Below are 27,179 nucleotides of genomic sequence, written 5' to 3' on the forward strand. Positions count from 1 at the left end.
TACAGAGTATTATATTCTTTTATCCTCAGGCATATTACAACAGGTTATACACTCTTTGTTCATTCAGAGGCTAGAGAAATGAGGGGCACACACACACAGACACACACCCTTCCTGGGGATCTCAGGGGATCTCTAAGGACAATGGTGGGATACTGTTCACAAGGACAAGGTGTGGCTTCTCTGACACAGCAGTATTCAAGTTTATATGTTTGTACACAGTGGGAGGCAGGGACTCCAGTGCACCAAATGATTAATTTCCAAAACAACTTGGATGTGGGTCGTCTGGGCACACTGAGAGCGCTGAAGGGAAGTCCACGCTGTGAAGAAGAAAATGAACAGAAAGGCTCCACATAGGATCTTTATTATCTGTTTTATCCTCAGACGTGACAAAATCGATGACCATGTGTATCTATTTCTGATGGATTGACACACACACACACACACAAGCAGACAAACAGAGCTCCGTCATGGGCTTGCATTTTATACAGCACCTTCCATCCCAAAACACCCATCCTGTACACACAGACTGAGATTCTACTAAAGGAGCAAGCCATGGCCTTACCGTGGACGCAAATATGCTTTCATTAAACTTTGACTGAAGTTCATCAAAGAGCATTCTGCCCCTTCAGCAATCCGTAGCAGCGAACCAGTGATAAGTAGTTAACTCTTTCATGATAAAGACTCCATTAGTGCTACACACAGAGCTCTGGCGGGGAGGAGAAGGTGGAGGAGGGGTACGATGATAACTCCATGTTCCTAAACAACAGGCGTACTTCTCCCCTGCCTTCCTGTTCAGGATATCATATTTGGCTCGGAGGCTCAATATCATTATCATGGAAAAGGCTGCATGGGGGTATTTTTAAGTTCACAGATCGTGCTGACATTCTGCAAACTTTCAGTTATGTGTGGCACTCTCCAAAATCACATTAGGTCCATGAGTTTGTCTCATCTTTGGTATGTTGCGAGTTACAAAAACAAAGGTTATCTTGGTGCCAATCCCTGCAGTGGTTGTGTAGACAGGCTGTTGGGGCTGTCCTTATCTGAAGGCACGGTCTGTTTATAAGAGAAAACTCAGCAATTTCCTTTTTATAAAACAAGACACAGCCTTGTGGCCCCTCAAATCACCCCACACCCAGCATCTGAATGCAGAATTTGATACCTACATGTATCCCAACAGCACACCCACCTGCACACCACAATGAATACTATCTTGTTGTTCCAGTATACTCACACAAAAGCGTTCAAATATATGTTTGGCATTTTCACCACGACTTTCAGATGAATAATTCAGGCCTAATCTTCAGAGGGTGGCATGAATTGAACATACACCAGTCAGAGCCGGCCATCTCTGTCTGGTGTGCTGTGTGTTATTTTGAATGATCAACACACGGGCAGTTTGGCTCTTTGGCCCGCCTCTCATTGACTTTTAATATATGTACGTGGAATGTATGATCTGAGTGGCAATGTAGGGGGGTCAGGGTGAATAAAAGCAAAAAGACAACCCCCCAACCTTCTCTCTCTTTCCCTCTCTCTCTGTCCATTCATTAATGATATCTATAGCCCTTTAAGCCCTTCATGAGTGTTGGTGGAGTGTTGGGAAGCTCTCTAATCCCCGCGTTGCTCTTTATTCTGCCTATGACGCTCATCCCCTCTGTGTCAGAGCCTGAAACCCTGCTAATCCCCTGGTGGCATTGCGCGGGGCCCCAGCTGTCTGCTCCCATGCTGTGCCGCTTCTCGCCCGGCTAATTTGTGGCCCTGCTTGGGATGCTATTGATGTCACCCTGCCCCATCCAGTTCAATAACTTTTTTTCACTCTCTCGCTCTTTCCCACTGCTTCCTTTCTCTCTCGCTTTCTCACTTTGCCCTCTCTCTCTCCTGTGCTGATGATGAAACTCCCAGTTGGCATCAAGTGAACGCTTTTGTTCCCTCTGTTGTATAAAGAGTCAATGTCCTTTTCCCTCATGCCCGCACATTACAAATCTGCCACAGAACCCTTCCTCCCTTCCACCAAAAGCTGAATGGACGTGCAGTGGAGGAGGTGGAGATAAATGCAGCACAGAGGGCAATTCGGACTAAGCAGCCGAGAGCACACAGACTAAGCATTTGAATGATGGCACATTAAGAATCCTCAAGTTCAATTAAGAGTGCTTAACAATGCATCAGTATGCAGGCCAGCTCTCTCGGACTTATTTTAATGAGAGGAAGGAGGTGGGAAGGAGCAAAGAGGAAAGGGAAGGGCGGTGGGTGAGGGTGTGGGTAATGATTAGCACTGTTTTCTTTCTTCCTAAGCTCCTCTGTTCAGCTCAGTGGAGCAGTGGGCTGCAGAGAGATTTTGGACACCTTGGTGTCGCCCACCCAGACTAATGCCACCCGTCTGGCACTCTGTGGGTGTGACGGAGTGTACATGTAGAATAAACAATGCAGGTGTAGCTTATCAACAGTGGTGTGAAAGAATGTTTTCAGATTCTTAAGTAAAAGTAGAAATAGCATACTATAAGAAATATTCTGTTACAAGTTAAAATCCTGCATTCATTTTTTTGCAAAATGCTCTTAGGCATCAAAAGACAACTTCTCACTATACAAATCTGTTCCTGTCATGGTGGTATACTGTTACTTTATATATATTATTGTATTATTATTACAGATGATGTAGAGGAATAGTTAAACATTTTGGGAGATGCACTTTTTCGCTTTCTTTCCAAGAACGAGATGAGAAGATACCACTGTCACATGCCTGCGCATTACATACAAAGTTGGAGCTGGTAGCCAGATAGCTTAGCATTTAAGCAGGGGTAACATCTAGCTTGGCTCTGTTCAAAGTTAAAAAATTATTTGACAAACAACAGTTTATCCATCCGCCCAACACTTCTTTTTAGAGAATGTCCGGCTATAGAGTTGGTTGTCTGGCAACCTCACTGTGATGACAAGGCTCTGGGAAGTCACTGCTAGGTTGTTCACCAGGAAATAGTTACAGCACATAACTCCCAAACGCCCCTAAAACCACAAGTGGTCATTTTTACATTTCTGTTTTTGTCTGAATTAAACAAACAAGATATTTCGCAATGAACGGAATGGATGAAGAGAGAAAGCCAGGCTAGCTGTTTGCCTCTGCTTCCAGTCTTTAAGCTAAGTCAGACATAACTAGCAACTCTAACTGTCAAACACAAACAAATGTAGAGGACTAAGAAAGTCTCAAAAGTGCTTGAGTAATAGTACTTTGTTACTTTCCACCACTGCATATTTGCTTATTTGATACTAGGGCTGTCACATTTTCTAAAAATCAAGTTGAAACACATGAGAACTAAAACTTAATTTGCTCGAATTAATTCGAACACAACCTATGCAGCCTAGTCCTAAACTCTGCTGTAGTATTAACGTTGTTCTGTTCAATTAAGGCCTCTGCTGCCACTGGTGACAACTTCACTGTAAGGCAGTTGAATTTTTCTAAGTCAGCAAATAGCATTAACTTTATCCATGATTTTCCCATCCATGTTGTTGGATTCAAAATTCTTCTTCACATTACTTCTTAGATGATTTTGGTTCAGCGTGGCTGGCTAGTTTTCTCCATTTTGCATTAGCAAAGAGAAAAACTATAGCTTAGCTTACTAAGACAACAGGACATGCAATGGGTCAGACGAACAGAACATTTTAAACTGACTACAAGTCATGGGCTGTTGTGCTTATACACTTTAAATTTGGAATCTGAACATATGATTACAAATCTAATTTTTATTTAGAATAAAAAGTGACAGCCTCATACCGTACTATTATCTGTGTAGCACAAACAGGCTTTAAAGGGCCCCTGGTTAATCCTGGCTTCATTCCCTTTACAAGAAAAAGTTTAGAGTCCAGAACATACTAGTGAATTGTAAAGAGTTTGAAGAGACTCAGAGAAGAGTGAGACAAAGACAAGGGTGACAGATGAATAGTGTCCATTGTAGAAACAGTAGAGAAGTAGAGGGAAAAATAGTCACAGTGAAGCAAAGGCAGATTAGGGGAAAAGAAAAGACGAATACAGAGACAGTAAAAGACCAAACAAATGATAGCAGTGAAAATTGGAGTTAGAGCCCCAAGCAGAGATACTGGGAGAGGATGTGGAGCTGACCCCATTCCCAACTTCTCTTGGCGTGGCCTCATCGATGTGACATGCATTACCATCCCAGCTCTTGTCTCTGGCCCTTCCATTCCTTTCCTTCATTGTTGTCTCTCTACTGCCAGTCATGATCACAGCCTCTCCTAACACGCAGGGCCAACACACCACACTGCTCTCTCTCTCTGTCATCCCCTTCTCTGGACCCACTGTCACAAAGATAAATAAGAAAAAGAAGTCAGTGAAAATTTTCCAACAGTCACTCTCTCCCAGCGGATTTTTCTACACAGTTTCTTTGCTCTTCTGTGAGGCTGCGGGATTATCTCGGGCGGCTGTCGGGCTATTCAAGGTCAGGATGAGTATTTACAGGTCTGGTACTCAGTGACAGAACAGTGGGGAGAAAAAAAAAAGGATTCACAAAGTGACACAAATCAAATCAGTGTGAGTGGAGTTAGCAAAGAGTGGAAACCCTGATACAGGTGTCAGAACCCATTCTGCTGAAAAGACCACTGCTAGAGAGGAGACGCAGAGGGAGTTGAACTCATCAAGTTCATTTCAGAGTGACATCAAGTACATTTGCAATCCTGTAATGTTTAAGCTCTCTAAATTACAGAAGTAAAGAGAAGAGGCCCTAAAGGGTTTGTTCATTTATGTGTACTGTAGGCTGTACAGACACACCATTAAACTCCAAATGTTCACTCTTTTCTTGTACAAGTGATACACAAGCGCCACAATGTATTGCATAAACAGATAAAACCACTTATGGTGCTCGTGAAACCAGCTCACTGAATAGTAAATTGCCAAATTATGTCTCCACTTCTCATTAAACTGCAAAACTGTAATTTCAGCCATCACTGCATGACATATTCTTTGTTTTTTTTCGTGTCACTTTGTTGGAGGGAAATATACTCTAACCACCCCCGAGTGGAAAATGGAACGTGCTCAGTGTTTGTTGACAAGGGTTTGTAATTTCTATCAGGCACCATGCATCTGTTTTTGTTTGACAACTAAAAGCAGCAGTCCTTATGATCACAGTCAGAGAGGATTCAGACAGAGAAACAGAAGGCTGTAAACAGACAGACAGTATGAGGGAAGGGTGAAAGACTGAGAATGAGAGAAACAGACTGGGAAAATCGAGACGCTGTAAGAAAAGAACACTTTCATTTCCCATCGAATGTCTTTCACAGTAGGAAGTTGGTGCCACTGCCAGAGTGACCAGGCTGACTCTACCCTATTATGTTGATTCAAATTTAAACCTATATTTAAAAAGGGGCAGGCATGTGAAATTCCTAAGAAAACTCAGAGACTAAAAGCGCATGTAATGTCATCCACCTTAATCTCAAATCATGTTAAAGTGGGTCACTTGGATATCACACTTAGTTTGTCTAACGAAGATATCATAATGTGTTGTGACTATATGTCCCGATTTGACTTTTTTTGTATATATGCTGTACATTTACCACCTGCATATGCCTATCTTGAGAAGGTCCACACCCAGAGACTCCCCTGCTGCAGTATTAGGAAATCATATATGGAAAGAAAATCTTTCAAACACTGAGCATTTATTTGGCAGTTTTTGCCACAAACAAAGAAATTCTGCTTTGTGCTACTGTTCCATATGCCATTGACTCCTGAATAAAGGTATTATATGCACCCGAGTTCACACAAAGTTTGCAGGAGAGATTATGCAGGAGCCTGAGAGCTGCAGTGCACAAGGTTATGAGCTAATTCCTCAACAGCAGTGAGCCTGATGAGTGTTGTTGATGCCATGTAAGAAAGCAGACACTATACGTGTGTACTTGCCTTCATGCAGCATATGATTGTGGAGTCACAGTATAGAGGTATGCAAGGTACAGCATGTGCACATGTACATGTACATGTTTATTCTCTGCTATGTGGTTACCAACAGACTCAACTTTCCACACTCCAACCGCATCCTCCTCCTGCGCTCTCTGTATATCATTTCAGCAGTTGATACACAGCAACATTGTGCAAGTCTAAATAGCATGAATATGTTGACTTTCAAAAAAACAGTTACAATGTGACTTGTAAGGTGTTGATATGTGGACTAAGCCCTGGAATAATATTATCTTTTGTAGTGATAAAATATTCATTTGACAAAGCAGCAAATAAGCAAGAAATACATACACTGCTTGTAAACACACCACTAAGATCTGTTTTAAGTGAAACAAATATCAGCTCTGGAATTACTTTCATTTATTTATGTGAACGACAGAGCTCTTTCACACAAGAGCACTAATAACACACAGAGGTGTTGCACCATCGCTGGGAGAAAAACCGCGGGGCAGGCTTATGCCCAGGATTTCTGTGGGGGTCTCCAGTGGGGTGCAATGGGTGATTTGCATCGCCCCCTCCAGGCACTTTCATCCTGACCCGGCAGCACTGTGCACGTGGCGGAACGGTAGCCAGTGCTGTTGCCTGGACAACTGATCGCTGGATTACAGGTTGGGAGAAGGGAGAGAGAGAGATAGAGAGAAAGAGAGGGAGAGACAAAGAGAGGGAGAGGCAGTAACTGTTTGGATCGGTGGTCTTCAATCCTGATCCTGCTGGTTTTTCATTTTGGCCAACTAATGAAGGACTGTTTTAGGCCTGGGACACAAGGCGAATGCAATTAATTGGCTGGTTGGAACGAAAACCATCAGTGCTCTGTGGACTGTGGGCTGAAACTGGGAACCAGTGGTTTAGATAGTTTAGATGTCGGTGAGAATGTTTTCTTCCTGGGCGGGCATACATGTAGTTTTAGTCAGTTTCATCCTGTCTTAAACCCTTATTGCTAAACACCATATTGTGTCAAGAAAAAGCTGAGGTACAAACAGCTCTGGTCTGTACAACCAATTCAAACAAACAGAGTTCACTGGTCAGTTCCTTCCATATTTAGTCAGATTGGGCTGTTTTCCATCCAATTAGGCTTCTTTTTATTTAACTGGGAGGTTAAAATTTGTTTTGGGTGGATTGGACTACTGTTTGGGTGGTTTTCCTCTACATAAAGTTAGACTATATTCCTAATTCCTAATAAATCTGCCCCTCCTCTCCTCTGAGTATGATTGAGATTGACAGGGCAATAAGTTCAGCAGGCTCAGCTCGACACGCAGTGACTGATAACTGATGATGACCGTCAAAACCAAATGTCATTTCAGCTCATTATAACTAGAGTGAAACTTTTTTTCATATTCAGACTATTGTTCGGTCATAGCTCTGTAATAAAAGACTTACATCTGTTCACATAAATGAAAACTTTTAATGTTTAATGTCACGTCATCCAAATGATTTTTCATTATTGTAACTCAGGTTTTTGGTTTGGACTGGAAGTGCGTCCTAGGACCCAACGCTTTATTTTTCTTGTTGCACTCATGTTCAGCTACATAACACAACCTCCCCAGATCAAATTATGTGGATGAAAAAAAACATCTCTAAAATGAAAACAAAAATTGGGATACTTTTATGAGGATTTGGTTTGAGACTGATTTGGCTATTTCATGTTCAACACTCTTCAACACTCTCCTTAGTTGCTCTAAAGATTTGCCATTAAGTGAAATCACATAGTTTGGAGTTGACAACTGTCCACATTTGCATTAAAACCTGTATAGTATACAGTATAGGTGTCACTGAAAAAACATGTATGAAAAAAACAGAAGATGTGTGAATATAGTACACTGGTCTGCCTCACCCTGCATAATCTTTCCTCGAATCAACCATCTCTGTTTGGCTCTGCTTCCATGTAGACCAGGCTATCGAACTACGGGGTATGGCACACTCAAATCTAATGCCTTCGGGGGAAAGGAAAGTTTCTACTGCTGCTGCATATTAAAGCATTGCTATTTTCTGTGAGTGTGGCATGTCTTTATTCAATATCAGGGGCTCCACAGAGACACGTACAGCTTTAGGCTGGCAGCAGTGCAGTGAGAGTGTGAGTTGCAATCTGACTGACTGATCGTTTTTAATAATGTTCACCCCCTGTGCTCACATTTGTTCATATTTAACTAGGGAGATATTATAGTGGACCAGTGTTGCTCTGTTTTTATATCAACTTGAAATAAGGACAATGGTCATAATTTGTAGCAATAAGGGGGAGGCCTTCCTAAATGACCTCTCAAGATAAAATGCCTGAGCCACTCGTGGTCGCCCACACAGGAGAGAGAACCGTGCAGTACTAGAGCATGTAGTATTACTTGTGCCAAGTACTTACTGTATACTTTACTATCTTCAGTACATATAAGCTGTCTCTAAAAAAACAACATTGCTATGGTATGCGATGTATATGTCAAATATACATCGCATACCACAGAAAACTGTAGGCCCTATACAGTCAATTTAGCATTGTGTTGCACTCATTTGTACATATGAGAAGTGACAGAAGTTATAAAAATAAAGAGAAGTTCAAATCTACCTACATTCTTTCTCACCACCACACACCCGGCCAATTGTTGGGTGAAATAGGCGGGCTTGTTTGGATTGACTGTTTCGGGAAGTTACAAAATTTACAGACACAGTTCCACCACTGCCGGTGTTGGAAAGGTGAAATGGGGGATAGGGGGGGGTTTTAGGTTTTACGCAGTTCAAAAACAGTGATGTAATTGTGAGACCTTCTTGCCTCCACCCAAAAAAGCAGTTTTTAAAAAAAGCATACTGACCATGTTTCTGCTAATGCTAACTCTCCTGCTAGCTATGACACTGCCCTAACATCACAGTTTACGATGCTAGGTACAATAGTTAGCCAAGATTTCTGCCGAGTGGAGACTCCACTGTCAGGTTTGTCAAGCTCCCTGAAGATCTCACAATTACATCACTGTTTTTAAAGTATGTGATGCATTTGCACAGATCCCTGGTCCATCTGCCTCCTCAAAGGAATGTGACAAGTGTGCCTTATTCTTTGTAGAAAAGATGAACTCTATCCGTCCTGACTCCTCCTGTTGGCTCACACATTGACATACCCCACACTTATCCAGGGTCAGCCACCTAGCTCCTACATTTTATTGACATGGTTAAAAATCTCCTCCAGCCCTGTGGATGTTTTGCCAACTCATTATTTAAAAGAAGCATTGGCCCAAGTCTGCATTTTATTATTGATAGCAATCTTTCCTCTGGTTCTGTATCATAACATTTTAAGCACGTGGGTGTTCATCCATTTTTAAAAAGACTAAAACCTTGACCAACAGCTTCACAACAATTACACACCCATCTCCAAACTTGTCATTTTTAAAAAAGTCTTAGAAAAAGTGGTTTCAACAGAGCTTCTGGATGTCCTATAATAAAACAATCTATTCAGTTAACAGGTACTGTAAATTTTAAATGCTGCATTCAACACTATTGACCATAAAATATTAACTAATAGACTCGAGCAGTGGTTCAGTGTCAGGGGTTCTGCCCTCAATCTTATTTTCTTTTTCCTCTTCCACAGGAAGTTTTATGTGTTGGTCAGTAACTATTCCTCATCTGTTCACCCAGTTTTGTGGAGTTGGTGTAGTAGTCCATGTTTGATCCAAATATGTAGTTTTTATACTTTATGTTACAATTGGATTATAATCTACCTTTTTATTCAGGTACCCAGTTGCATAATTTTTTTTAATCCAAATGATCTCAAAAGACTTTTTTCATGACATCAAGGGATGGATGGCCCAAAACCTTCAAGAGTTGAATGCTGACGAAGATGAGATTTTAATTATAGGCTCTACTCCCACGGGTGACAAATTTTAGTATTCTCTACATTAAAAATGTAAGTTTATATTTTGTTTCATGTTCACATTTTAGTTAGTAAAGTTTTATTTATGCTTTACTTTTTATTCAGGAAGTCTTTTAAAAGAGAAAAAAAATCTCACCAACACATTATAAAACTGAGAGTTGTGATTCCTTAATCTCTAAAAATTGTAAAAATTAGATCCATTCTGTCAGGTCATGACATCCATGCCTTTGTGACAAACTGGTGAGATTATTGTAATGCATTTGTCATTTACATTCAGTATGTCAGTCTTCAATAAATCACCGCTCCAGCTTGTTCATAACTCTGCTACCAGACTTCTAACAAAGACCAAATGGTCTGCTCACATAGGTCCAGTTTTGACCTCATTACATTTGGTCTAATTGAGTTTTGGAATCAATCTTTTAATTTTAATTACCTATCACTATGTCTACAGTCATCTCACCAAGACCTCCCACCAACTAAACTTAAATCTAAAGACTAGAGAGCCTTTGCATACGGTGCCTGAGTATATCATGTTAGAGTGGTTGATTCTTTTGATATGTTTAAATCAGGTCTAAAAACTCACTTGTAATAGCTACGCCTTTTAGTCTTCACCTGTATTTATTGTCTTACTCTGCCTATTTTATTGTGCCTAACAGTTATTTTCCTAAACATAGCCTTTAAAAAATCCTTTTGTGTTTTATTTTTCTAACCTTTTAAGTCTGCATTCTTTTGTTTTTTTTTTTTGTCATTTTGTTAAGCGCTTTGTGAACCTCTGTTTTTGAAAATGCAGAGTGAAAATTTATTTTAATACAGTATATAAGTTTACTATATTATTTTATTTGCAACCAATTCCTAGAAGACAGGGTTGTTATTTGAGGTTAAGTCTTGTATAGTCTGTTCTTTATAATAAAAGAGGTAGAGATATTTTTAATATTCACCCTCAGTAACCCATAGGCAAACAATTGTGACATTATATAGAGTTTAAACTAAAAAACTCAACCAATAAACCTCTTATCGGTGTTGTTGAGCAACACGTTTAAACACTGTTCCTTCTGTTTGAAATGCATTTGAAAAGACGCTTTAGTGGCTTAAAGGAGTTGAGCAGCAATGCAAACATGTTAGTTATGTAAATCATATCTTAGTCAACAATGGGCCTCTTTCCTACAGCAGGTCAAGGTCAGGGCTAACTCTACATGTTGCTGGAACAAAAAAGCAAGTGTTATTGAAAACTGGCATTCAGCTCAGCACAAATGGTCCCACTCAGATATTCTAATAAAATTTAGGTAGATAAATAGCAATTATCTGTGCTGTTTTCCTTAGTAAGCCAGCTTCACAGTCCTCAATTATACACTTAGAGGTCAGGAGGAAATAGACCAGAGTGCAGATGGGACAAAGCTGCAAATGTAGGTCCACTGATACATTCACTGAGTTAACTGCACTCTATCAAACAAACCTGAGAACAGCTCCTGAGGACAAGGAGGCACAACAACTTTAAAGGGGTCTTTCAGCGACAACAACTATTATTCCTCTTGTTTTTTTTTTATTCTAATAACGCTGTTTCTGCTGTTATCAAATATAAAGAATGGTATTTGGATGCTGAAATTGAGCCAGTACATTAGCTGTAACATCAAGCAGCCATTCCAGGAAAGAGATACATGTGTCCAAAACAGATTTAGGGCTGAGGAGTACTTTCACAAGTAGGAGGCATGCTTCATTCCTGGAATATTTGTTCCAGATAGTCTTATACCAGTGTTTAGAAGATTAGCTTCTGATGTTCCTTTTGAGTGAATCCATACACAGTCACCAAATGCGTCTGGTTTGACAAAATGCCGCCATCTTAGACAAGGTCAGAACAGTCATTATCTCCAAGCTGCATTATATGTCACTAAAGTACATTCCATTAATGTAGACGGTGTTTAGAAATGGAAGGGGGGGCAATGAGGGGGAGGAAAGAGTGGGCAGTGCGAGAGGAATGAGACGAGGGAGGAGAAGAGCAGTGTACTAGATTTCTAAAGTGATGGGGAGGCATGGGGGGGGCATTCACTCTATGAGTGTGAATGCTCTTGGTGAAACTTCCCCAGATAAATAAAGGTTAAACCAGCATAAACTACTTTAACCACTTGTGGGCAGCAGAAACAAGCTGTAAACACAACATTGACTTGTTACCAAACAGTTGCCTATTTACACATCAGGCAGATGTGCTGCAGCATTAGCATTCATTTGGAGTTGTGTTTCTGGCCACTTGGCTTGTAAGTCCAGTATTCACTCTCCTTTTAGCTCTGTTTTTGGTCTCCACTAACTCCCGAGGAAAATATCCCGGCTGTTTAGCTGCTAAGTGCTCCACTATGTTCACTAGCTAGTTAATGACTTTGTCTGTCAGCTATTTGGTGCTAGGCAATTAGTGTGCAGTGGGTTTTTAGAGCTTTTTTGCTGAAAACGGCTGTTTAGTGTGACTGGAAATGACTCTTATGAGAGCCATGAGAGAGAATCAAAACAGTAAAGTTGCAGACTGTAAAACCAAAACAATGAGCTTAAAGATGCTAAAATGCCTTGTAGAGCTGAGGGGAACTGTAGAGTCAGGTGATAATTCATTGTGGCTTCATCACTACGAGCTTAACCCCTTTCACATTACACAGTCATTTGATCAATTGTACTATTGTAATTTTTATCAATATAAAAATATTGATTGGAGCAGCTTTAAATTTTTTTTTCCTGATCATACACCAGACAGTGATGATAAGGAAGAGAATTCTTCTTTTCCATCAGAAACTTGTTACCACCTTTGTAGAGATGGGTGCTATTTGTTCTTGCTCTCCAAGCACCTTTAGTTTACCTATTCAAAATAGTGTACTAGAGAAAGACTGACTGAAAATAGTATGTTTACCTGCTGTTTGAAACACCAGGCCAGCACCAATGAAAATACAAAATACCAGAGAGTAAGGTATGATAAGATCAGTAGATCAAACCCTTATAGAAATATTGCAGCATTTTTGATTGTGGTCTGTTCAGTTGCAGAACATGCTTTTTCATGTCTTTGTGAATTATTCCTTTGTGTTATCATGGATTCGCTGACCCTCGCTGCACCTTGAAATCACTCATTTGCTCTGTTTTGAAACCTGACATTTCCACTGTCTGTCCCTGCATCCACCACCACTCCCTCTGTGTCCATCTGTTTCTCTCTCTGTCTGCCTGATGCCCAGAATACACAGGGCGAAGACAGTCATATGCCTTCAAAGACATCTGAGTAATTTCACCTCCAGAAAGTGTTCTTTCTCTCCCTCCCCTCTCAATATTTTTTCTCTCTTCCTCTCTCTCTCTCTGTAGAGGTTTCCTTTCTGTGTCTGTCTCTTCATCTCCTCTGCCTTTGTATTTCTGCTGTCTTTCATGGCCTCTCTCTTTCTCTCTATATTTCTGTCTCGCTCCCTTGCTCCCTTTACTCCCTTTCCTTGCTCGCCCTCTCTCGTCTGTACCTCGGGTACACCTGGCTGGCGGCTTAGGGCTGACACTTTAAAGACATTGGCTTCAGCTTCTGCTGCTAGTGGAATATCAATATCTGTTGTACACACACACACACACACACACACACACACACACACACACACACACACACACACACACACACACACACACACTCACCCCTCCCTCTCACACATGTAGCAACATATAGCACATATGAAGGCACACACATATCCACAAACACCCTCCTCCATCCACACACCACCCACTAACCCACAGTGTAGCTGACTCTAATAGAGCAGACATAAATGGAGGCTGTATCTGCCATGCTGCACAGTGTAGACGACTGAATGACCACCATACCAACAAGAGAGGAACCTTGGGAGAGCTACAGTAGAGGGCACAAATAGTAAACACAAAGTTTTTCCCCCTCTACCGCCACATATTTTGTTGCTACAAAGCACTTTTTTTCTTTCCAAATAACACGTCCTGCATGTGTTGGTTACATCAGAAGAATTTTAAGCAGCTAACTGTTAGCCCTTTGAGACCTCATCCCTGCTTGAGCATGTGTGTATGTACAGAAACACACGCACACACACTTATTTTCCCACCACAGACCGCCCTACCCCGCCCCCACTCTTTGTTGATTTACGTGTGGACATCTTTCCATCAAAGCTAGATTACTGCTCTCAGTGGTGCCTGGCATGGATCTCTTTGTGCCTGGGAGTAATAGCCTACGATTGACTTAAGAGGTTATCACATGATTCTCACTGTCTGTTTCAATTGTTTTGGCTATAATAACTGGGAAACAATTCTCATCTCACCAGTTTATGCATCTGTTGTGTCCCCTGTGACTTAAGTCACAGGGGACAAAGTCAGCTTCTCACCACTCTTAAATTTGCATAACGTTGGCCTGACACCTAGTGGATACAGTAATGTTGGTCTGAAAGGGGTATCAGCAAGACACTGAAAGTCAGATTGATTTCTCATCTCCATCTGTTTTCTTAAAATCAACAATCCCGCTCTTGATTCAGCTGCAATATGACATCAGAGTTTACAGCTCTTGAAGAGCTGTCTGTGCACTATACGCCTACAAATTAAGTACTGTATAATAGTCTATCTACACCTACAAACCATACAGGTCATTTAACATTTCAAAATAGTATTGAACACCTGAGCCAGAGCCATATCAGCTCTGTGAGACAGCAAACAACTCCCAGTCACCATTTATAAGGACAAATCAATAGTTACTAACAGTGAAAATTAAGTTGTACAGAAGAAAAGCCATGTAATCTTAAAGATCTAATCTTTAACATTTTCATCATATCAAACCAATTTTTGATATTATTCATGGATGATATTTATTCTGCTTTATCCATTAAATGTATTTACAATCATTAATTTCCTCTCTATATAGTAGTTTGCATTGTCAGTGGCGGAGTCCACCATTCCTGCGCTGGATTCAAATGGCGGGCAAACTCACAAGAGATTCAGAGGAAACGATGCATGCACGTACTGGATGAAATTTGTCCAGACAGCAGCCAGTGCATGCACACATTGCATCTAATTTGTGCACATGTTTCACGTAATGACATAGTCTACAAGAGCAGAAGAGCCAGTCCCGGTCATTTTGAAGAGAAAGATTTTTGCTTAAGTACAAGTATAACGACTGCAATACGCAAGTTGTGTGAGTTATTAGTTGTTACTTATTTTCTTCTTCTGTTGTATTTCTGACAGAATAACAGTTTAAAGCATGTTTCCTTCCCTGGTGATTAATAAATGTGTCATTTCGAACTGACTTGTATTATTATGACGTTCTTAGCATTACCACCAGTAACCACAGGTGTTGCCAATCAACCAGAACTGAAATCTTAAGGATTACAACTTTCAGTGCTTAACTAGAACCTGACCTAAACTCTGACTGTTTATAAAACTTTATATTGACCTTGTATAGCTCAGATAACAATACATCTCCATTGACAATGTGAGAGTCGTTAATAATATTTTCACATGAAAAAGTCAGCTCTGCTGTGGAAGCAAGGCTTGTTTGGGCTGTAAGTCTCAGCAAGTTTAGTCAAGCGCAGAATCGGTGCCCCAGCGCCAGGGCAAGTTATCTAAACTAATCAGACATGACAAAGTGACAAACCACTATACTTCAAACCAAGCCTCAGATTTATCATAGAACAACAAGAAAGAGATTCAGGAAGAAACTTATTATTGAGGGATAGAAACCAGCAGCATACAGAGTCAAACAGAAAAGACAATTGGTTTTTGTGTGGGCAGGATAAAGTGCTGGTGAGCACTATAATATCGAAAATCATGATTGTCTGCAGGATACCTTAGTGGTTTTTAACTATTCCCTGATGGGCTGTGGAATAGCACTGACCAGCACTGATACAAAGGGTCTCATTCACTTTCACATTGATTTAATAAAAAAGGCCTTAATTGAGCAAACACAGACGAAAAGGACTCGTTATCTGGGCTTATACAGGGATGAGTGTTCCCCTTTCTCCTATGTATAGACAGTGCTCTTTGTTTTCTTTAGCCCATGTATCACATAACCTTTTAAATAATTTCAATATTACTCCCAAATTAGGATCAAGTGGTAAAAACACAAGGGCTCAATATGCAAAACAAAATATTACCTGCAGTCCTGCACTGAGTAGAGTGCAATCAAATGAAGTCAAGTACAGAACAGAAAATAGACTCAATGTGAACTCACTGTCCATCTTAAATGGTCTTTTATTTGACCAAGGAGAGCCGTCTGCCCTTCATACACACACACACACATGCGCGCGCACACACATGCACACACACACACACACACACACACACACACACACACACACACACACACACACACAATACTAATCAGTGAGATCTAAATCCCCTGGGTATAGGCTCTATTAGACCATGTGCTTATGAGAAGATAATCATTTAGTGATATGAAGACACAGCACCGGGCGGTGGGTGGCAACAGTAATGCTGCTGCATGAAAATGCTCTGCTGCAAACTGTGTGCCAAAGCCTTAACTTTTAATATAAGTTGTTGCCTAAAGGCAGACATTAATGAGTCCTTTTTGTCAAGGTGAAGGAACAGAGATAGCACACAACGTGCTTAACTTTAAAGGATGCAATCACAGCTTTGAATATGAGAATGTGGGTTATAAAATGGTACTGCAGTCTTTTGGGCAAACAAGCTTTTGCCCTTGACTATACAGATTGAGGAGATACTTTTAATGCCAGTATCATGCAAAAATGTATGATACAGTCAGGATTGTCCTGCAAGTATAGATAACAACTTATTTTGTGTATTTTACTTTAAAATAACCCCCTGACCACACACTAAAAAATGTAAAATGTTCATTAGGGTTCATTAGGAAGGGAACCAGTTTTTCACAATTGCAAAAATGACTTTTTGTAGACACAAACACTAGATGGTGCTGTTTAGTTTTGCCTGCTTGCTTCATGACAGCAGTCCTGGTTTCATGGTGTCACATATGGAAATATTGCGACCTCAGTTTTCAATATCACACTTTTCAGTCTGCCTTGATTTATAGCTCCTTTTTTGTAAAAATGTGTGCCCCTCATGCATGTCTATTAGTAATGTCAGTCTTTTGCTTGCATTTGCTGCTGTGTAGCTCACAAACAACAAAAAGACAAACTGTCCACATAGATGGCTTGTAAGCACAAGTAGTTTATGGTCTAAGCTAGTGATTTTGTTGTGCAATCCACATTGAACGGCACTCTAGTGGTCGTGGTAGTTCAAGCAGCTATTTATGTCTGATTTGCAGAGCTCTGTAAACAAGCCTGAGTACAAGAAAAACATGTCACATCTCTATCTGTGACGAATGAAAATGCATTCTAGTTTTGTTGTTTTTATGTACCCACGTTTGTGAACCAGCCCAGAAAGCTGTGATTATTTCTCCAGCTTCAAGGAATGGGCAAACAATCACATTGCCACCTTGTGGGATGTACTCCATGAAAGCTGGTACTATAGTGATTAAGCTTTATCTGTTTCAGGGAACATGAAACAAATGAGATGGAAATGAGCTTAACAAATACAACAATTGGAAACCTAACCTTCTGTTGTTGACATACAGTTAAATTAGGATATTTCTTTATGCTTAAAGGATGAAAACCATTTGTAAAAATGAAGCCAAAAACATTTAGCAGTGCATCACATGGCATGAGTAAAATTCTTCTCATTTTTCTCGATTAACCCAAGCCTCTAGGTAAATCTGACTTTTTTTTTTAAATGTCAATAGTTACGGCCAGTATGTTTGACATGTGGCTGATTATTTTCCTCATATGCAGACTTCATCATATCTCTGTGTGCTACAGTAACCTAATCCTGTTTTTGTATCTCTGTGTTTTCAACCAGCCACCCGGCAGTGTGAGCAGCCAACAAAATGAGTGTCATCAAGTATCAGTGCTGTTTTTACTGCTGCAATCATGTGCCAGACAGAGATAGAGGTGATGGAGTGAACAGGAATGCAAGCTATAGAGAGAAGAAAGGAAAGATCAGACCAAGGGGATGTACTGAAGAGAGTATATGATATTAGAGGAAGCGGGAAAGAAAGAATAAGAGAAATAGAAAGAAAGAAAGAGATTAAGTAAAGGAGACAGACATACACTGAGAAAGCGCTCTAACATGTCACATGTGAGTCTGCAGCCGTGTTGCCACAGAGAGGCTCTATTTTTAGGGGAGGAATGTACACAGAGGCCTCGTGGAAAGAGACCATAACAACAAACAGTACGCAACACGCTCCTACAAAGAGACAGCCCCCTTTGGAACATATAGTCACACAGCATCAACAGAAGAGAAAAGAGGAAGAAAGTACAGGAAAATGTCAAGACATCAGATTTCTGCTGAGATCTGAGAGCTTTGAATACAGAGAGGGACCCAAGAAAACATATAAAGAGAGAGAAGAGGAACAGGTAAGAGATGTATTCCAGTAAGGCTCCTGAGCTGCCAGGAGCATTGGACTTGTTTTGTCCACTATATGATGTTGGCATGACATTGAATACATTGATATGATAAATACTAATCAAACATAAGCTTGTTTAATACTGAGCTTACATGGTGAAGTACAATTACAAAGTACAAAGTGTGTACAATGGTCTGTTAAAGTTGACATTTTGTATTATGATGCTTTAAATGTAGACTAATACATTTATTTGTGTTATTTTGCACATTTTGCACTCATATCTAATTCATGCAGTGGAAGAGGAAAAAGCTGCAGTCACATTCATCCAGTTTAAAAGCCAAAATGAAAACAAAAACATTTTTGAGGCTCCACATAAAACACCATCACACAACAGAAGCACCACTTGTTCCATGGCAATGAATGACAATACCATAGCAGAAATTGTTGTGCAGTTTTTTTCTGCAGTAATCTTCTTAGACAACTAGTCTCCAAACTAATCAGACAGGCGTACGAGTGTAGCAGTGCTAAAATAGGCCCATGTGCTGAAAGGCAATCTTCTAAAGCCATATTACAAAGTTACTGTTATAGTTATGAGTTGAACAGGTTTCAAATTACTTGTGTAGCTGTAAACTAGACATTTAGGCTGTGATTTTGGGAAAAGCTTAATAAGAATATTTGCCAGTTAAATTTCGCATACATGACATAGGACTATATTGAATCTAATTCCTCTAGCCTGGCTGTGTGATAATGTGTTTAAATTTCTGTTTGTTTCACTACCCATGATCCTTTATGATTTTGATCAGTATGGATGATTATCAAAATGCCTATTCAAAAATACCTTATGAATTATACTTGTATTGAATACAGAATACCTTTTCTCAAAACCTTCCTCTCTAAAATCTAAACTAAAATAAAATCTAATCCAGTTTTGGGAAAGTGGATCCCACATTAAAGTAGAGATACTAATCATTATTTTACAGCAAGCCCTCAAATGGCTACTAAGTGAGCAACCACATAGCTAAAATGCTTGAATTAGAAATTTTATTTAAAAGTATGTGACTGCGTATACAAAAAAACCCAACAAATTAAAACAAGTCATGAAAATCAAATAATTTGACAATAGCACCATGGTGTCTCTCCTCAGCATGGACCAACCAGCAGTCAAGGTCTTCCACTACAAAGACAAGGAGCAGTCCTCCAACCTGCTCCTGCAGCTCAACAGACTGAGGCAGGAGAACATCCTGACTGATGTGTCACTGTGTTCAGATAACACCGAGATACCACTCCCATGCCATCGTAATGTCCTGGTCTCCAGCAGCCCCTACTTCAGAGCCATGTTCTGCAACAACTTCTTGGAGAGGCAGCAGACCAAGATTAACTTGAAGGGCATTACATCAGCCATTCTGAGCAGTATCATTGACTATGTTTACACAGGACTCATTAGTATCAGCATGGATATTGTGCTGCCTCTGATGCAGGCGGCATCCATGTTGCAATATGGCCGCCTTTTTGAGGCCTGCTCGAGCTTCCTTCAGGAGCAACTGAGCCCTGACAACTGTTTGAGCATGATAAGACTCTCTGAGATCATGAATTGTAACAGTTTGAGAGACAAAGCAAAGGAGATGGCCAGGAAGAGCTTCTCCGATGTGTCAGCGTCTGAGGATCTTTGTGAGCTCTCCTTACCAGAGCTCATGGGATACCTGGAGGATGATAGCCTTTGTGCGGAGGAGGAGCAGGTGTTTGAAACACTTGTTGCTTGGATCCACCACGATCCTTTATCTAGGTGTGGTGCCATCAGTGACCTTTTCAAGAAAGTTCGCCTTCGCCACATCCATCCCACCTACCTCTTCCAATTCATAGCCAACGACCCTCTGATCCAGTCCTCCACTCTCTGCACCGAGCTCATAGAATCTGTGAGACGCCTGATGTTTTCTGTCAGCACAAAATGCACTGGAGAGACAGCAGTTGACTTCAAACCTCTCTGGGTGGCACCGAGGCGATACTCCTACCATGACATGTTGGTGGTGGTAGGAGGGAGGAAGAACAACGAGCAGACCTCGAGGGAGGCCCTCGTCTTTGATGAGAAGAGCGAGAAGTGGCAGTGGCTCGCCAAGCTGCCCATTCGTCTGTATAAAGCCTCCTATGTCGCCCTTCACAGTGTCTTGTATGTTATCGGAGGCCTGACCACAAACACAAAGTACAGCCAAGTCAGTACGACCGTCTACACCCTCTCCCTCAAGACCAACCAGTGGCGGACGGCAGAGCCCATGCTGGAGCCGCGTTTTGCCCACCAGAGTGTCTCCTACCTCCACTTCATCTTTGTCCTGGGTGGCCTTGGGCCTGACAGACGACTGACAGACAGTGTGGAGAGGTGAGGTGGACCGTCATCATCCATGCATACAGCAAAAAACACACAAATGTGGATAATAACACATCTCTCAATAATGCTATCAGGTACAACAGTATGTTCAACCAATGGGAGTCTATGGTGCCCATGCCTGAAGCTGTGTTGCACCCTGCGGTGGCTGCTACTAACCAGAGGATCTATGTGTTTGGAGGAGAGGATGCCATGCAGAACCCAGTCAGAATAACACAGGTAAGACATGATGTTGTTCAATCACTAAGTCACTGTTTATGTTTTCATTCGTCTATCCATTCTCATTCACTCAATCTATTTCCCCTTCCCTCCCTCTCCCCTTCTGTAGGTGTATCACATTGCCAGGAACATGTGGTCTAAGATGGAGAACAGAACAGTGAAGAATGTGTATGCTCCTGCTGCTGTTTTGGATGACAAAATCTATATCATTGGAGGTAGATAATAGCAGTGACAAAGGCTAATAATCAGAAAGGAATCTAGAAAGAGAAAGAGAACCATATTCATTTTGCTCTAATTCATTAGTACTGATTTATTTCCTGATGAATCAGATTGAAGAGTTACATCACTACATTCTGCTTGAGCCACTCGTGCCGCCCCTCTCAAATTAATGTCTCCCCTGTCACAGGATACACCAGGAGAATGATCGCATACGACACCAAGGCAAACCGGTTCATCAAGTGTGCCAACCTGAAGGAGAGGAGGATGCACCACGCTGCCACCATTCTCAACAACAAACTCTACGTCACCGGCGGACGTTACGTCAACGGCCACGACATCATCGAGGACTCGGACAATTTCGAGTGCTATGACCCAAAGACAGACACTTGGACATCAAAGGGGACTCTGCCGTATAAACTGTTTGACCATGGCTGCCTGACTCTGACGTATGTCTCACAGACATGGGCAAAATCATAGCTGAGGTCTGATTCATATTTTAATGCTATTCGTTTGAAACCAATATATTTAAAATATAACGACTGTCAAGCAGGGAAAAAAATGACTATTTGTAAATACAGTGCTTTCATTTTGTAGCAGATCTCCACTATTCACACTTTCATGAGTGATGGACTTATTTAAAAGTCCCTGATACATAGAATCATGCATACCTCAATAATTCAAATATTCAAGTATATATGTGTATATATATATATATATATATATATATATATATATATATATATATATATGAATTTTTTGATAACTGAAAATGTTCCTTTCAATATTCCATGTCTTTTCTGTGTTTTTATTTGTCAACCAAACCCATGAATACAATCTATCCTGCTGCACAGCCCCTTCTTAACCTGTCTGACTTCACAAAGGGTGAAAGCGCTATTTTCGGCCTGCTCTAAATCATGAGATTTCACTTGTCATGTTTAAATCCCGGGGCTGTGTACTGTTTGGTGCAAGTCAAAGCTATGCTCAGCTGTTAGGTCTGAACCTGCTGCTGTGTCTGGTGAACCTTTGGATCACTGTCTGTAGCTTCAATGCAAAATGATGATAAAATTACTGTGATAACAGATATTTTCATGCAGTGGTGAAATCAAAATAAAAGCATAGGAATTTGTTTAAAATGTAGCTTTAGACTGTATTTAGACAAAATACAACCATTGGTAATGTTTTTGGTTTTTGTAGTTTTTTCACTGCTTTGGACCTATTACCCTTGTATGATATAATGCACAACATAGTTCTGCATCATCATATACTGTATGCTGAAATAACAACTGACTTTGCTAAAAGAATAGCCTCAAATTCTGTATTCCGTTAGATTCAATTTTACCTTTTTTAAATGGTTTTCTGATGTTTTTGTACTGCTTTTCTGGTTTTAACAATTGATTTTTACAATAAAGAGTTGACACGTGGCCTTTCTCCATCTCTCTAACTATCGGTACCAGTGCTTAGTCAGTTGACAGCGAATGCAATCTGAGCAGCATGTGTCCTGTATGTGTCTTCATGTGTCTGTTTGACCTCGATCACACTCCTGTCCACACAGGACTGTTACAAGACCAGACAGGTTCCTACCATCCACACACTGGGGTACACAGAAGATACTATAGAAAAGGTATCATTTTACAAAGAACAGCCTTAAATATCATCCAGTGGGAACATGTTGAAATGGCTTTGCTGCACCTGTTGCAGGTAAAATTAAAGCCAGGGGTGTCACAGGACGTCTCAGCTGGCTGACATGAATTTTTATGTTTCTGTTCATACAGAAAGCACATGGAGATGGACAGGAAAATGAGAGACACGTGAAGTAAGGACATCACAACCAGATTTAGCTGCCTGTTTACCAAGCAAGATCAGTAGTGATTTAGTTAAGTGTTTATGGGACCACAATTTAGAGGGCTGGGATTCTTTTCCCTGAAAATGACATTTAGTGTTAATATGAAGAGATGCAGGTAATTCAGATCTCTGAAAAAAATTACACAATCTTCTTTTAAATGATTCTTAGAAGTAAGGATCAGCAACAGTAAGTGATTACATAATTTCATTCATCAATGACTTTCAGAGACCAATGTCAGCCATTTCGTGTGGAGTAAACATAATGTGACCAGGAGCTATTACACTCACTGGGTCAAATGTTTCAGTCGCTCCCTGCCAGCGAATAGAGTCCAGGGGACAGTGGGTGGAGTGAGTAAAAAGGTGGGGGACTGGAAAAACTATAGGTGATCTGATGTTATTTTGAGACACAAACAAAGAGGGCGAATGTTACAGCATGTGAGGCATCTGGTCCTGTCGGTTGCCATGCAAGCTGGCAGATGTGAGAGACGACCAGAGAGAGCGAGAAACTGATGAGCAGGGTTTCACAACAGAGAATCTGAGCGAGTGATGAAACTCAAACGGGAGGAGCAGCAACAGGTGTATATGTGAGTGGCTGTGTGCATGTGTGTGTGTGTGTGTGTGTGTGTGTGTGTGTGTGTGTGTGTGTGTGTGTGTGTGTGTGTGTGTGTGTGTGTGTGTGTGTGTGTGTGTGTGTGATTAAGGTTTTTGGGGGGTCGGGTAGGACTGACCAGCTGTCCTGTCTGGTCACAACATCACAACAAAAACAGGGATGATGGACAGAGAAGAGAGAGGGAGAGAGATGATTCTCTAATAACCTTTTAAATTGTTCTAATTTGATGCCTCATGAATCCAATATTGATATAAACATTGACAAGATTTATATTTTGGAAATCCTTCACCTTGAGATGTGCATTGCTGCTAAAACATATATTGATACACATTGTTTATGTCAACTACGACAGGACCAAGAGTCTACGGCCATGCTAGCTGGTGCTTTGAGCTAAATGCTAATGTCAACGTGCTAAAATGCTAACGTTTAGCAGGTATATTATTTACCATGTTCACTATCTTAGTTTAACATGTTAGCATGCTAACATTTAAACACAAAGTACAACTGAGGCTGATGGGAAGTCAGGGGATCACCAAAATCTTTAGGATACATCATCTTGGGAGCATGAATATGTATACAAAGGTTTTTGGTAATACATTAAGTAGATGTTGAGATATTTCAATTGATAAGTGAAAACTATGAACTCAGTCAGTAGGATTCATCCTCTGGGGACCATGGATATCTGTACAAAATTTCATGGCAATCCATCCAATAGTTGGACCAAAGTGATGGACTTGCTAACCGAAATTGCCATCCCTAGATGGCATGGCTAAAAACTATGACTTTTTACTTTGTCTTGTTTGCGTAGGAGCTGTGTAAACTACTTAACCTTCCCTCTAGCTGGACTAACACTAAACAGAGCACATCTGTGATTCCTCATTGTTTGTGATTCACTGAATAACCTAAACTGATACTCTTTAGAGCCTTAGGTCATAGCTTCCTTCTCAGTCAGTCATTCACCAACTGGCCGAGCACTTGCTGGGACTTTCCATGTTACCCTGTAGTTTGGCCTACTCTGAAAATAGACTAATTAGACTTCAGGGACTCACAACACTATGAACACTACTGTATACCCACTGTAGTTCACACAATAATACTTTTTTTGTCTTTGAGTTCCACTTTTTACACACACCACTGCGGCTCTGTATGGGGAATTGTTGAACTATTTCAGAGTGGATCACTTCTGCAATGGCTGCAATTGTAAGTCATGATCAATACACCTAGTCAGACTACATATATGCCCAATGTGCTTGATATATTCTCAGGTGACGTCTTGTTGACAGATTTTAATATGCGGTGTGTGTGCAGAGCTCTTTGACCTTTTGCATATATCAGGGTGTTACATTAAAACCTCAAACATGACAGATGCACCTGTTCCAAAAGCTTCAGCAACACAGGATCTGTAATGAACAGTGCAGTAATGTTTGAATGAATTCAATGATTTCAATAAAACTGAGAGTGAAACACATTTTTGCTGAGAGAGAACCACTTTCCATATTGTAACTAAACCAAATGCAACCAACTGAATAGAAGAGAAGGAAAGGAACCAACAGACCCCTTGTCAAAAGTAAGTTTACTTTATAGCACTACAGGGTAGTTTGTAACCATTAGTGATGAATCTGCAATGCAAAAACCACATCAGCTGCATCAGCAAGCCTGGTCATGCTAAACACAGGATGTGTCCCAACACAAGCACTAGATGTGCTGAAACACTGGCCTGCTGGTTCGTGGAAGACCATGTGCCGCTGCTGACATGTTTTGCAGATTGTATAGTGTGTCATGAATTATGAGGACGCAGAAAATCCCCTCTCCCTCTCTCCCTCTTCTCAATGCAGACATGTGAGCATACACTCATTCACTCTCATGGATATAGATAGACACACAAACACACTTTTTACTGAGAATGACTACAGAAACAAAGTGTTTCTCCTACTGCAGGATTTTTAGGAAGTGAACTTTAGATCTTTACACCAGCAGTCACGTGACATCAATGATCAGACCGCGGTGTGTTTTAGGTGAGACATTAACAGCACTTCCTCATTGATGCCTTTGTTATCATTCTTACTGTATGCTGATATAAAATCCAAATCAAAACACCTTCTGATCTTTCACTACAACAATGGACATTTACTTTTTGAATGAGCTTCCTAGTAATGGCCTGTGGAAGCACAAGGTTAAATGACATGAGAAAGGCTATTATAGCCATAAACAAACAGATATTAACTTTGAACTTGATTCCCAAAAGCTTCACAGATGAGTGTGTAAATATGTCATGTGTTTAATTAAGCTGATAGGAGTTGACCCAGTGGCCTGGACAAACTTAGTTACACATTATCTTTAATGGCACAGTCCAAAATACACAAAATACCCTGATCCAGTCTTCACCGATCAGATGATGGTGTTTTGGGAAAATTAAAATACAATGATAACCCCCCCCCTCCCTCCGACACTTGCAATCCAAAATGCAACCCAATACTCTATATCTATTTATAATACTGAGAGTGACTAACAATCAGGGGACTTTACAGCCACGTTACTGTGAGGCTTAAATGTTTTCTTTTCCTTTATATTTACAGTGACATAAAGCCAGTACTGATAAGCTTGGGCAAAGTAATTACTAATTACTTATATCAACTCCAATACATTAGCCATTAAAAACTGCAGTGAGATACAGTATTGTTATAGTCCAGAGGTTTTCAAATTGTGAGGTCCTGAATGGGGTTTGTGGCAAAGTCAGAAGTAGGCTGCAGTTTGAATTTGCCATCACATATCGGATGAGAGTGTATAGGGATGTGTGTAAGAATGATCATTCCTCATCAATAAATCCCAGTCACAGCCAGTGGTGAAAGAAGTATTCAGATCACTTACTTAAGTAAAAAAATCTTTTTAATCTTGTCCGTACAAGATAAAAAATAAAAATGTTTTGGGACTTCAGGGGCTCTCCTGTTAATTTCGGGAAGTTAGAACTTTATCATTCTTATTAGCATACATAGCTTTACACAACTCAAACCTGAGCATGTCTGATCAGCCACATGACTCAAAACACCTGTGTGGGTATGCAAGGCTTTTAAAATATAATAATGCATCATATTTTAGTTGGTCATATGTTTTCGGCCAGAACCTCTTTATGAAGTGACTGTTAAAATTTGTTGTTGTAAAGTCAATCAAACGACTACAAAAAGACTCAAAACAACTACAAAGAGATGCAAAACAATCACAGCCTCATTTGTAGTTGTTTTGTGCCTCTTGAATCTGTTTGTCTTGCTCTTATGTAGGAGGGGTGGGGGCTTTTACATGTCTGTGCCCAGGGGCCATTGTTTGATAATCTGTCCATGACTAATGCTGTTAATGTAGTTAAGTAAAAAGTACAATATTTTGCTCTGGAATGTAGTGGAGTTCAAAAACAAACTAGCATGAATTAGAAATACTCAAGTAAATGTCCAAGTATCTTAACATGAAATACAGTATTTGAGTAAATCCAGACTAAATAATTGTCTTCCAAGCCGTTTAACATTTAGAAAATGCTTTCCTAAGGGATCATCGTGTTAAGATCCTTCTAAATGAATTTCCTTGGTGTCCCCTACCTTTCCATGACATGAAAAGTTTTGTTCCCTCTGCTCTTCTCTCCAAGGGGTTTTGCAACGCTCAAGTTGATAAACAAAGCCACGTGTTGCAGAGAAGTTTCCAAAGTGGGCGGATCTCATGTATTTCCGGGTTCTGAGTTGAGGATATAAG

The 27,179-nt window shown here is 40.5% G+C and overlaps 1 protein-coding gene and 1 long non-coding RNA gene across 3 annotated transcripts; one reads left to right on the top strand and one right to left on the bottom strand.

The window, feature by feature from the left end:
• Positions 1-27,158, bottom strand: LOC122880985. Its single transcript, XR_006379079.1, has 2 exons — positions 27,029-27,158; positions 1-4,299 (listed from the first exon to the last, which is right to left on the bottom strand). It is a non-coding gene; the product is annotated as an uncharacterized LOC122880985 (long non-coding RNA).
• On the top strand, positions 17,839-22,413 carry LOC122880981 (kelch-like protein 38). 2 transcript variants are annotated; one of them, XM_044206565.1, is made up of 5 exons: positions 17,839-18,187; positions 18,472-20,548; positions 20,632-20,773; positions 20,883-20,988; positions 21,180-22,413. In XM_044206565.1, exons 2-5 carry the CDS (start codon positions 19,305-19,307, stop codon positions 21,467-21,469), a joined length of 1,782 nt encoding a protein of 593 aa, XP_044062500.1. In that variant the 5' UTR covers positions 17,839-18,187; positions 18,472-19,304; the 3' UTR covers positions 21,470-22,413. The 2 variants fall into 2 exon arrangements, with proteins under 2 accessions (XP_044062500.1, XP_044062501.1); XM_044206566.1 differs by having other exon boundaries at positions 17,840-18,187; positions 19,322-20,548.
• Positions 27,159-27,179: the final 21 nt, after the last annotated feature.

This window comes from Siniperca chuatsi, linkage group LG9, assembly GCF_020085105.1.
Source record: "Siniperca chuatsi isolate FFG_IHB_CAS linkage group LG9, ASM2008510v1, whole genome shotgun sequence".
Taxonomy (NCBI): Eukaryota; Metazoa; Chordata; class Actinopteri; order Centrarchiformes; family Sinipercidae; genus Siniperca; species Siniperca chuatsi.

Coding starts and splice junctions, on each gene's coding strand:
- LOC122880981 (XM_044206565.1), top strand. CDS start 19,305: ATGGTGTCTCTCCTCAGCATGGACCAACCAGCAGTCAAGGTCTTCCAC. Junction 20,549..20,631: donor CTGACAGACAGTGTGGAGAG/GTGAGGTGGACC, acceptor TAATGCTATCAG/GTACAACAGTATGTTCAACC. Junction 20,989..21,179: donor CAAAATCTATATCATTGGAG/GTAGATAATAGC, acceptor CCCCTGTCACAG/GATACACCAGGAGAATGATC.